Genomic DNA, 12901 nt, shown 5'->3' with positions numbered 1-12901 from the left:
GGCCAAATGCTGATTGGTAAATATATGTATGTATTTGAGAAAATTATAAAAAAAAGCATAGATTAGTAAAGATACTTCGCCGACTTGAAATTGAATGAAGCCACAAACGGCTTATTAGTAGGTTCTTTTTTTGTATTCTTAGCAAATAAAAACATGTTTAGAGGAAATTTACGAATAAATAACTACTGCGTAATTTACATAATATATAAATAATTATTTCAAATATTTTAGGGACATTTTAGCACGGAGACGTGGCAAAACTTTTTTACGCAACTATTTCAACTCACAAAACCGGGTATATTTTCTTGTTAGAAGTGAGTAATCTTTACTAAGCTATGATATTTAGGTACATTTTCAAAAATTTCCATCACCATTAAAGAAATTGATGATTTATTTACAATACGCACATAATTACAAAAAATCTGATATGCGTGCTAAGATTTCCGGTCATATTTTTGGAATAAATTACTAAAAATGGGTATAAAATGTAAAATGTAATAATAAAAATTAAAGTCTACTTATAATAAATATATTTATAACGTTTTCCATTTTATTAAACCAATTTCCAACCAATTTTCGAATAAATATATTATTTACGCTTAAAAATATAAATGAAATAAAAATTTCATACCTTTTATTAAAGTCCGGTCGAAATTTCACACAACACACACATACCTAGAACCGTCTACATGACACACACACACGCACACGGAAATGGCCGCATTTAATAATAAAACGCGCGAAACACAGATTATTAACACTATGGACAATACTGACGCGTATTGACAGATTATAAATGAAAAAAATTTTGTTTTTAAAACTGAATTGTCGTACGCAATCCGCGAATGCCACAGTCGACTGGCGAATAAGGCCGAGTCCCCACTCGCACTAGGCGGAGCTTACCACCCAAGCTGGGCGGAGCACAGAACCTTTCCTCGCCTATTTATTACAAAAATTCTCTCTCTTCTTCCCTCTTTTATTTTTATTATGTTTGTTTGTTGAATTTAAATAAAAGTGAAGCCGTCAACGATTGACGGCTGTATGTATGATTTCACTGTCTTAATTGAGTGATGTTTTTCTTTTTATTTTTTATGTAAAGGTATTGTATGTCAACTGCCAAATAACAGATTATAATGTAGTTTTTTTTTCTTTTTTGTTTATGTAGAGAAGACAAAGATATTTTTATGTTTACCGCAAATATTATTTCGATTGTTTTTTATGTTTTAATAATCTTTCTACGCGACTTCGGTATTTAGGTAGGTAGATAGATATTGATTAAATGAGTAATAAATATTATTTGAATGAATTTAATTAATAAAATAATTAATATTGACTTTTTATTGTTATTTAGGTAGGTATATACCCAATTATTTTATAAGAACACGTATAAGTAGGTACGTTCCGTATTTTTTGTAGTAAATTAAATAATAGGCAGAGAATTGATCTACTAATAAACAGGTACCTACTTTGTTAGTTTAAAATTAGTAAATTATGTGCATTATGTTACTTGTAGAAAAAAACATATTAATCGATTTATTGTTTACAAACTTAAAATTAATGATTCCTTTTTACAGACAAATCGAGACTAGAAGTGCGTCTCTACTTGTCTCTACTTACCTAATAATAAAGTTTAATTATCTGCGTAAATAAAGTTTAAAATAAGTTTTATTGAAAATTAAATTAATCTGTTTATTGTTTATAAACTTAAAATTAATGATTCCTGTGTAGAGACAAATCGAGACAAAAAATGCGTCTCTACTTGTCTCTACTTACCTAATAATAAAGTTTAATTATCTACGTAAATAAAGTTTAAAATAAGTTTTATTGAAAATGTAGGTAAATTCTTAAAAAATGTAATAAGAAATATCTACTTTATTTAGGTATGTAGATAAATAATTAAATAGGATTTATTTCCGTGTAATAAATAAAGTTACTTTTGCATTTAATTATAAATATTAATAGGTACCTACCTATGCAGATTGCAAATAGTTAGGAATTAGGTATTATTTTACTTGTAATATTTTTAGCTAATTGGTAGAAAAATATAAGTAGAGTTCTTTGAATCTCTAACTACATCATCTGTCCCACTGCTGGGCACGGGTCTCTCAGAATGAGAAGGATTAGGCCATAGTCCACCGCGCTGGACAAGTGCGTATTGGTAGACTTCTCGTAGGTTTGAGTCATTTAAGACCTTTTTTATTTTTTAAGATCTCTCAGTTATGCAGATTTTCTCACAGATCGCAATTTATTTTTCACTATTAATTCAAATGATAATAAAATTCTAATACGCACATAATTTTTAAAATCAGAGGTGTGTGCCTGAGTTTCGTACATCGGACCCTTCGATATAGAACTAGAGTTTTAACTAGGCTGTCACTGCTCTACATACCTACCTATCATTAGCTATTTAAAATACTGACATGACTATGACATGGGGCTCTTCAAGAGGAGTGGAAAAAGAGCTCTTCAAAGCCAGCGATGCATTGGCGACTCCTCTGGTGTTGCAAATGTCCATAGGTGACGGTGACTGCTTTCCATCAGGTAGCCCGTCTGCCTTATCGTTAGGTATAAATATAAGAAATACTGATACTTGTGTCTACCTATCTACCTATGTGTCTAGATAAAATACCTATCTAGTTTTTACCCTATTTGTAAATACTTATGTATAGTAGGATTTAATAATAATAAATTTAATAATTTATAAAATGCGACTCAAAATCATATTTGTACGCCATTTATGGCAGAATGAGCGAATCTTCTTGATTATAACACCAATGTATACTTTATTCTACAAATAAAGATTTTTGTATTTGTAGTTGTAAAATACCTAGTTGTTTTCATTATTAGTGAATTAATTTTTAATGCATGGAAAATTTGTTAGGTATCTAAATATAATATAGATATGTAGGCTGCGACCCTTTTGAAGGATCTTTTGAGGAAGGAAGGTAGGTCTAGGTACTCTCAGGCTGAGAGGGGTTTAGGCAACTGTCTGACAAACTGGCAAAATACAGATTAAATACTTAGCAGGTAGGTAGGTATAGTCCGCGTAAAACTGCTAGTCCGCTCTGAATACAGAAATGAATCGCGTCGCTATAGCAAGTTGTATGACTAACCCTAGCAACATCTTCAGAGCGGACTAGCAGTTTGGCGCAGACTATATAAGTACTTCACACACCATTGAGAACTCTTAACTGCACGTTTACGTGATAATTAATTTTTAATATGTAAGTAGAAGTAGGTACGCACATAACTTCGAAAAAGACCTACCTGGGATCGAACCTCGAACCTCCAGATTCAGAAGCCGAATCAAACTAGGCTATTGCTGATTCTTTTTCGAAAAAACTCAAAATGACTTGTAGAAAGGTTTAATTAAAGACGCCGACGTAACGGCGTGATCTTGCATTACTACGGTGTTAGCTTTACGAGGAAAGTCTTATTTTTCCGAAATTTCTTTTAGGTTTGGGTGTGCCTCGTTTGAATGTCTTCTACGTGGTCTACTAGTGATAGGAGTAAGTAAGGAAGATGGTAGAACCCTTTGTGGTTCGAATGTGGACTGACAAAGATTTTATATAATAGATACCTACAGGAGTAGCAGACGAGCATGCAGTCCACCTGATGGTAAGCTACTGCCGCCCATGGACATCTGTAATCAACCGCTGATAAGATTAGATTCCTACTTGTTGGCCACAGATGTCCTACCCTTGAGGACTAAGCTGGAATACCTCGGAAAAGTATGTCTGCCTTTCCACACCCTTCAAACCAGAACACGGCACCGTTTTTGATATTAGCACTTTTGTTATTAGGTTAAAATAAGACACCTATTTCTACCGTATTTTTTCTTTTTATAACACTGAAGTAGCCAACGACCATGTTCACCTGATCACTGTCCCCCATGGAGATTTTTAAACAACTCCATATAAAACAGGGCTTCTACCAGAAGCCGATCACAGTAGTCAAAGGAATAACATGTCTGCCTCATATGTACCTAAATCAACCGGCTTCCATACCCTACCAGCGAAACACAGGGGCCTGAGATACTCTTTCAGACAATAATAATAATAATATTCTTTATTGTACCCAAAAGGAGAATACAAAACAAAACATACAATTTAGGACGATACAAAAGGCGGTCTTATCGCTAACACAGCGATCTCTTCCAGACAACCTTAGGATGAGGAGTTAAAGAAGGGATGACTTAAAATAATAGGGAGGGTGCAATTAAATGATAGATGCAGGACTAATATGTAAAATTAAGTGTAAATATAGAGATAGCATACTACAGAACAAATAATAAATAAAGGGGAAAGAAGCTAAAAAATTAAAATTACAAAAAGAAATTTAACAGTTTTATAAGTGAATAGCAAGAGCACAAATTTTGGGAGGAAAACAGTTAGAGTTGAAGGTAGTAGTTTGACGAGTGTTTTGAAGGAGTATAACGATTGGGAGTAACGTATAGATACAGGGAGGGAGTTCCAAAAACGGATAGCGGATACAGTGTAGGATTTTTTTGTAAAAGGAGGACAATATTATAATTAAAAATACACTTATAACAAAAATGACAATATATCTAGTAGCTACTCGATCAAGTAACTCACCCGTGCAAACGCAGACCCCATCTGCCAAAGTGCCCGAACACTTAAGAAGGTGACTAATTAAAAAACTCCCTCTTTCAACTCCATTTTTTCACCCCCGAATGTAAATTGAAGCGAATAATGGCGTATTTAATTGTTTTTCCAAATTAATTGCATTCTGTTCGAGTGGTAGGTATTTATCTACATTGTTTATTCTAATCGATGTTTTAATAAGTTTCATACGGATTATTTTAAGACACAAAAAAGTCATTATATTTAGCACCTACCTAATGATTTAATAAGAATTTTATTAAACACTAGCTGATCGGGCAAACTTCGTACCGCCGCAAAATCTATTTATCAAATATATTTCATATGTAATATAGCCTATGTTACTCGTGGATAATGTAGCTTTCGAATGGTGAAAGAATTTTTAAAATCGGTCCTGTAGTTTTTGAGCCTATTCATTACAATCAAACAAACAAACAAAGTTTTCCTCTTTATATTATTAGTATAGATATTGAGAGATACCTAAATGTATGTGACATTATAGCTTAGTTCTTAAGGGAGCAACAAATTTTGTTTGTTAAACTTAATATTCACTAGAAACAGATGAATTTGTTTCAAATAAAACAAAAATTATATAAATAAGTACAAATATAACATTACTTATTCAAAGCGACATGATATCAAATAGTTATAGGTACCTACTTATAGGTAGGTGGACACCTACCTACGTTTGGTTTTAGGTATCGATTAGTTGGTGTAGGAATAAATACTTGCCTAAATAGATCCAGGCAGTTTGAACTTAAGCTTCATTGTTTAAAAAATAGCCACTTAATATCCCCCGAAGCTTTAATAAGGATGTGTGGTTAGTATTTATCTTCGTTCGTGTAAAACGTCATATTAATTACGAGCAACAAACATCAAAAAACACTTAGGTATTTAGATAACTACTTATTAGTGCTTTGAACTGGTTAATTATTACCTTCTTAGAACAAAACATTCTCGCTGCTACATTCGCCATATTTTTACGCTTCGCCCCGTTAGCTTAACGACTTGAAAATGGCAGGCTCGATTTCATCGTTTAATTTCTTTCTCAATTCTATTAATAATACAGAATGACCGTAAATTATACACATGAGTCCATATTACAAGTGCAATTGCCCGTATTTTGTGTTCGTGATAAAAACAAACATTATTAAAACGTAACAATGGCTAATGAAGATCGTATATCTGATTTAATCATACGCTTCGTCGACTATTATTCGCCAGCTACGTTTTGTGATTTAGTATGGTGAATCTATTGCAATTATGCGATAACATCGGAGTGCTAAATTATTGTTGCTTACTTGTAGCGCCATCTGTTGGTGAGTAGATATAAACAAAATGAACAGCGCCATCTATTAGCGAGTAGCTTACACTACGTACTTAGCTAGTGTACTACTAGTTGTACAACTTTGCTAATAGATGGCGCTACTATAGACTAGGTTACTAGCGCCATCTAGTGAACAACTTTATAACTATAACGTTTTTGATGCAATGATACAGATGGCGTTATTTACAGAAATGTACAAAGTACTATTTTTATTACATAAACCCAAAATAAAATATTTTAAATAGATCAATATAGTCAATAAATGAGATTTTTTTATTGACAATATAATTCTAAAAACACAACAACAAAGTTATAAAGTAATATTGTACCAGATTAAATGCAAACTATGTTATGATTGCGTAATATTTGAACCGGCTGTTGTATTATGTACACATTCATGTTCCTTCTACTAACAGTTTTATTATTATTTCCGCGGTACGTTCCAATCCCACACAGATTCAGTGCCGGCCGGCGTTCACTCGAGACAGCCGTGATCGTAAACAACTTTATTAAACTCTATTATTCGTGTAGTTCGAGCTATGGCTAAAGTGAGTAACATAACTTTGACACTAGATATACGAACTAATGATGCGTCTATAGTATTTGCCGATTTGTTTTCTAGGTTGTAATGTATATCTAAATATATGTTTACTAGTAATGTAGACCAAACGGTTTTGAAATTGCTGCCATATCGTCGAGTCGGTAGCCGATTTGTTATTCTGCCATACTAATCTTTGTTCTGCTAGTTGAAGAAAGTGTTACTATTTCATTTTTAAAACGACGCTGTTATTTTTAGCATATTTCAAACAATGATGTATTATTTTATCAATAAAACGGCGACTATAATGCTGAATAGATCACTTTCTCCTAAATACTTCAGATGACTTTAGAGATCGAGACCTTCAATTAGAATTCTAGAAATTCACGATATAGATAGCAGTTTTACTGCCAAAGGTGCCATCTGTAAGTGGCTTTGAAGAGCTGTTTGCACCTTCGAAGAGCCCCATGACAGAATTGTATGAATACCTCGGTAGCAAGATTTTTTATTTTTAGCTTGAGTTACTATTTTCAAGTATAGTTCAAAACGATAATTATAATAATTTATATGTAATGTAGGTAATTAAATCATTTATCTTTTCATCTAGTGGTTACCGTGGTCACCATTAAAATAGAGATAGGAGACCTATACCTACAGCTGACCACGTAGAGTTTGTCTAATTCAAGTTCACACACACACCTATTCACACCTATTTCTACCTAATTATAACCGTGTTATGCTATGCGCTAACAGTGTTATGCGCTGCTGTGTTCCGGTTTGAAGGGTGTGGTAATGGAGACAGGCTTTTCCGAGGCGTTCCAGCTTAGTCCTCAGGGGTAGCGGCGCATCTGTGGCCGACCTCAGGTAGGAATATCTAATCCTATCTGGGGTTGATTACAGATGTCCATGGGCGGCAGTAGCCACTTACCATCAGGTGGACTGCATGCTCGTCTGCTACTCTTATATTATAATATATAAAAAAAAGTTCTTATCCAATAAATTTAAAACGGAATGAAATTATTTTAACAACTTCTAAAATATTTTTTTTAGATGACTAGCTGACCCAGCAAACGTTGTGTTGCCATATAAATGAAAAAATGTTAAGAGTGAACAACCCTTATCACTTAGGGTATAAAAAATAGATAGTAGCCGATTGTCAGACCTACTGAATATGCATATAAAATTTGGTGAAAATCGGTAAAGCCGTTTCGTAGGAGTACGGTAACTAACATTGTGACACGAGAATTTTATATATAAGATTATCATTTTAAGATGTATTCAATTATGTAACAATATACAATAATACTATCTTCATGTCACGATGTCAGTACAGAATACTGATAACGTGATAACAAAAGTAAAAATCAATACAAAATATAGTACTTTAACATTGTTGTAAAATAACATTGAATTTGATGTTCAATGTAATTTTATATGCATGTCTGGGAACAGATTTGTTGCTCAAACATTCACGATTACCGTCACACGAAAACGACAGATCGAGCACAGGCGGTATATTCACTGACGAGCTTTTGCCCGCGGCTTCGCTCACGTTCCGAAGTAATATTTTCATCCCCTATTTTATCCCCTTGGGGGTAGAATCGATCAAAATCCTTTCTTAGCGAATGCCTACGTCATAACATCTACCTGCATGCCAAATTACAGACCGATCCGTCCAGTGGTTTGGGCTGTGCGTTGATAGATCACTATGTCAGTCAGTCACCTTTGAGTTATATATATTTAGAAGACACTACATTTGAAGAAGTGAAGAAAATAGAGTTAATCTTTTTTATATAAAACAATAAAGTAGGAAAAAACATGCAGTCCACATGGTAAGTGGCTACTGCCGTCTATGGACATCTGTAATCAACTCTCAAATGAAACTGCATTCCTACCTGAAATTGACAACAGATGCGTTGCTAATTGTTAAACCTGAGAACTAAGTTGGAAAGTCTCGGATAAGCGCGTGTCCCTAATTGCTTGCATCCAGCCGTCATCCGCTCCCTAGGTGGTTGCATCACATTTAAAAATGAATTAATTGCAATTTAAGTACTTACCTTTGGTTCCAGGTGAATATCCCGAAATTTAAACTCAACAATGGAATGGAAATCCCAGCGCTGGGCTACGGTACGTGGCTTGGGATGAACGACAAGGTAAACAGATAAAATATACTCTATTATTATTTATCAATTTATCATAATCATTAACTCATTATTATCCCACTGCTGGACTTGGGTCTCTTCTCATATTGAGATAGTAGCTCACCATGCAGACCAGCGGATTGGTAGACTTCACACACCCTTAAAAACATTTTTTAAGAATTTTTTAAGGCGTATAGATTCACTTATGATTTTCCTTCACAGTTTAAGTACGAGTAAGTGATAATTAAATTCTAATTCGTACATAACTGTTAAATTTCATAGTTGCGTGGGTTGTGAACCTCGGGCCCTGAAATAGAGAGGCTGAAATTGAAAACACTAGTCCATCATAGCTTAGAAAATAAAGTTTAAAATTTTTATAAATAGTTTTAAATGGAGAATCGTTTGTGGTTCGACTCCGGCCACACCTATTTCTACCTCATAACAGCAGTGTTAAGCGCTGCTGTGTTCCGGTTTGAAGTGTGGTAAGGCAGACATACTTATCCGAGGCATTCTAACTTAGTCAGGGATAGCGGCGCATCTGTGGCCGACCTTTGGAATCTAGACCTGTCTGGAGTTGATTACAAATGTCCATGTTCAACAATAGCTACGTAACATCAGCTGGACTGCATGCTCGTCTGCTACTTTAAGAAAAAAATATATTATTACCTTTCAGTTCGAAGTAAAAATGGAGGATTTAACTAAATTAGTTGACGCGATGTCCTATGCTATTGACGTGGGGTACCGTCACGTCGACACAGCTCATCTGTATAGGGTGGAGCCTGAAGTGGGGTTGGTGGTGCGCAGGAAGATCACAGAGGGGGTGGTAAAAAGGGAAGATGTCTTTATTACTACTAAGGTGGGTGAGACATTTTCGTTGTTGATAAAAATAATTATTTTCGATGTTAATAAGGTAGGTACACAAAAATATTATTTTGTTAAAGCGTAGGTATATGTTTGAATGATGTATTGGGTTTTTTTATTCTATACTCCTTTTTAAGATAAGTAAAAAAATAAACGAGTCAAACAAAATTAAGTACTTTTGAGGACTTTTAATTAAAAAAATATTTTGATAATTTCAAGAATTCATTTCTGTAACACCTTTGTTTCAATTGAGGAAGAATAAATATTGTATTATACGAAAAACATAATGTTATTTTACTTACTAATTAATTATAAAAAGGTTTTAAACAAACAAAATAAAAAGTAAGTTTCATTCTGTAAAATTATCTTCAATCATGGTTTATCAAGGAGCCGATAGATGGCGTTATGACTACTATGTTATATATCTTGTATAATATATAGCGTTAGTATAATGTATAGCGTTACTAGAATCTAATTTGTAGTATAGTCTGCGCCGAACTTCTAGTCCACTCTGAATATAGGAGTGACTCACGTTGCAAAAGCAAATTGTAGATATCAGCGGGACGAAAACAGCACGCGACCCTCCCGGGACCCTGCACTATCCCGATCTCGCCCAGCGCATTTAGTGTGCCCTTACGTTGCTACGGAGTATATGCTTGTAGTTGTGTTCGACCGCAATGGCTCTCTGAATACACCTGCGCACAACAACTTCAGAGTGGACTAGAAGTTTGGCGTTGATTCTACAAAAGCAACATTTTAATTAAAGGTCTGGCAACACAATCACCGCGAGGCTGACGTGGAGGCCTCGGTCCGGGCCTCCCTCCGACGCATGGGGCTGGACTACTTCGACCTGGTCCTGATGCACTGGCCTATGTCTATATCAGTACGTATATATTTTATAATATCAGAGTAGCAGACGAGCATGCAGTCCACCTAATTGTAAGTGGCTACTGCCGCCCATGGACGCCTGTAATCAACCCCAGATAGGATTAGTTATTCCTACCTGAGGTCGGCCACAGATGCGCCGCTACCCCTGAGGACTAAGCTGGAACGCCTCGGAAAAGTCTGTCTCCCTTACCACACCCTTCAAACTCCGGTTTGTGTTCCGACACAGCAGCGCCTAACACTGCTGTTATTAGGCTGAAATAGGTGTGGCGGTGGTGCCGCCGGAATTGAACCACAGGTGTTAGACAAATTATCAAAACTAGTTACATTTTCTTGTTAGGAGTGAGTAATCTTTACTAATCTATGTTTCTAGGTAGAAGGTGTTGATGAAAAGATAGACTATTTGGACACCTGGCGTGGCTTCGAGACTGTTCTGCAGAAGGGCCTGGTCAAGTCTATAGGTGTCTCCAACTTCAACCTTAGCCAGATGAAGAGGCTACTCGCGCACTGTAAGGTTGTGCCAGTTGTCAACCAAGTTGAGGTAAGGTTTGCTTATTAACACCCTTTTTAGGGTTCTATTAGCTATGAAGAGTGCTATTAGCGTACCTGTGGTCCCGACAAAAGGCGTCTAGAGCAACACCGTGGGGTTTTAGCCGGTAAGAGTCCGGCATATCGTCTCCACTGCCCTCGCAACTGAGGACTCATGAAGGGTTTTCCCACAAAAAAATGGTTCCGTACACAAAGGGTAAATACTAAAAACAAAAAAAGCAAATGGGGGTCAATTGAAAGTAAATGGGGGTCACCATACAAAAGATAAACTAGCTATAATCCGCGGCTTCGCTCGCGGTCAGAGATCGTTATCCATCCCTCGGGAACGGTACTTTTTTCGGGATAAAATTTATCCTATGTCCTTTTCAGACCCTTTAACAACGTGTGTACAAAATTTCATGACAAACAGTTATGAAAACAAAAGACAGACAAACAAACATTGTTTGTTTTTCTGTCTTTTGTTTGTTTGTTACACACACACAGACAGACAGATATGCAGACACACAGACAGACGGACGGACAGACAGAGAGACAGATAAACTCAAATTCGCATTTATAATATTAGTAAGAATAACTATTATAATCTTAAATGTTAATTTCAGATAAATCTGAACCTAGGCCAAGAAGACCTGGTCTCCTACTGCAAAGCCAACAACGTCCAGGTGGTAGGGTTCACCACCTTCGGCAGTATGGTGGGCAGGGCGGCACCAGCGACCTTGCAACCCAAGATGGACAACCCTACCATGCTAGCCCTTGGGAAGAAGTACAATAAGACTGTTACCCAGATTGCATTGAGATACCTTGTAAGTTAGATTTTAAAGATGGTAGAACCCTTTATGGTTCGACTCCAGCAGCACCACCGCTACACCTATTTCTGTTATAACAGCAGTGTTAAGCTGCTGTGTTCTGGTTTGAAGGGTGTGGTAAGGGAGACATACTTATCCGAGGCGTTCCAGCTTAGTCCTCAGGGGTAGCAGCGCATCTGTGGCCGACCTAAGGTAGGAATATCTAATCATATCTGGGATTGATTACAGATATTTATGGGCGGCAGTAATGATCAAGTGGACTACATCTTATTTCTCAATAATATTTATCTTATTTCTCAATAAATAAAATATTTGTTTTTCAATAAAGACTTACATAATGACTTATTTAAAAAAAATTCAAAGGTATGTGAAGTCTACCTATACGCACGTGAACAGCGCGGTGGACTATGGCCTAATCCTTCTCATTCTGAGGTGACCCGTGCCCAGCTGGGTCGTGCCGTAGCCAAATGGGTTGGGTAAATGGGTTGATGAAACACTTATATGAGAATAATAAAATTTCTTCCCTTATAAAAATACTAATAATATTTTTATCATTTTCAGTACCAACGCGGTGTTGCCACGATTCCAAAATCAATTTCAAAGGAGCGGGTATTAGAAAACGCGTCAGTATTCGATTTTGAACTAGATAACAACGAGATGGCAACACTGGCGAAGTTCGATGTTGGGTACCGCACAGAGAAGGCACCGTTCTGGCAACACTACGAGAACTATCCGTTCGAAGACCCCGGTGTTGCTACCTTCGAGATACCATTGTCCCTACGGAAGTGGAAAGATTGTGATAATTATGAATTTGAGTAATTTTGTAACTAAAATATAATATAATAAATTGTTGCCAATGTTAATTTTTTTGTTTTATTTTTACCACGCTTTTATTCACTTGATTTATTCGTATTTTGTAACGGAATCTTTGAACTCGATTTCTATACACTTTGAACGGTCCTATTAATTTAAAATTTTGAATTATCAAGATTTGAATTATCAATTATCAAGAACCGATGACAATACACGATTTTAATAAGGATCGTCAGGAATCAGGATTAACGATTTTCCTTGTGCAATTTTAGCGTGGTTTTTAGTTTTTAAACTATATTTTTTCACAAGCTCATTAACTTAATAATATAATGTTTTAAGTTGGGTATTCCACCGTAATT

At 35.6% G+C, this 12901-nt stretch overlaps 2 protein-coding genes across 3 annotated transcripts in view; one reads left to right on the top strand and one right to left on the bottom strand.

Annotated features, from left to right (window-relative positions):
• The window catches only part of Inv (invected homeodomain), an 88175-nt gene extending 87295 nt beyond the window's left edge, over window positions 1-880 (bottom strand). For both annotated transcript variants that reach the window (XM_073081613.1, XM_073081614.1), the window contains exon 1: window positions 632-880. The gene's annotated coding sequence lies outside the window, so the exon portion shown is untranslated. The remainder of the gene's footprint in view (window positions 1-631) is intronic.
• A 5467-nt stretch (window positions 881-6347) lies between these two features.
• Window positions 6348-12592, top strand: LOC140748681 (aldo-keto reductase AKR2E4). Its single transcript, XM_073081526.1, has 7 exons — window positions 6348-6497; window positions 8557-8640; window positions 9302-9484; window positions 10256-10372; window positions 10748-10915; window positions 11526-11726; window positions 12291-12592. Exons 1-7 carry the CDS (start codon window positions 6489-6491, stop codon window positions 12546-12548), a joined length of 1020 nt encoding a protein of 339 aa, XP_072937627.1. The 5' UTR covers window positions 6348-6488; the 3' UTR covers window positions 12549-12592.
• Window positions 12593-12901: the final 309 nt, after the last annotated feature.

This window comes from Epargyreus clarus, unplaced genomic scaffold (assembly GCF_041222505.1).
Source record: "Epargyreus clarus isolate Ecla_fem2 unplaced genomic scaffold, WU_Ecla_fem_2.2 ptg000016l, whole genome shotgun sequence".
Lineage (NCBI taxonomy): Eukaryota > Metazoa > Arthropoda > Insecta > Lepidoptera > Hesperiidae > Epargyreus > Epargyreus clarus.
The sequence above is the reverse complement of the archived record's forward strand: the minus strand, read 5'-3'. Positions and strand labels throughout refer to the sequence as shown.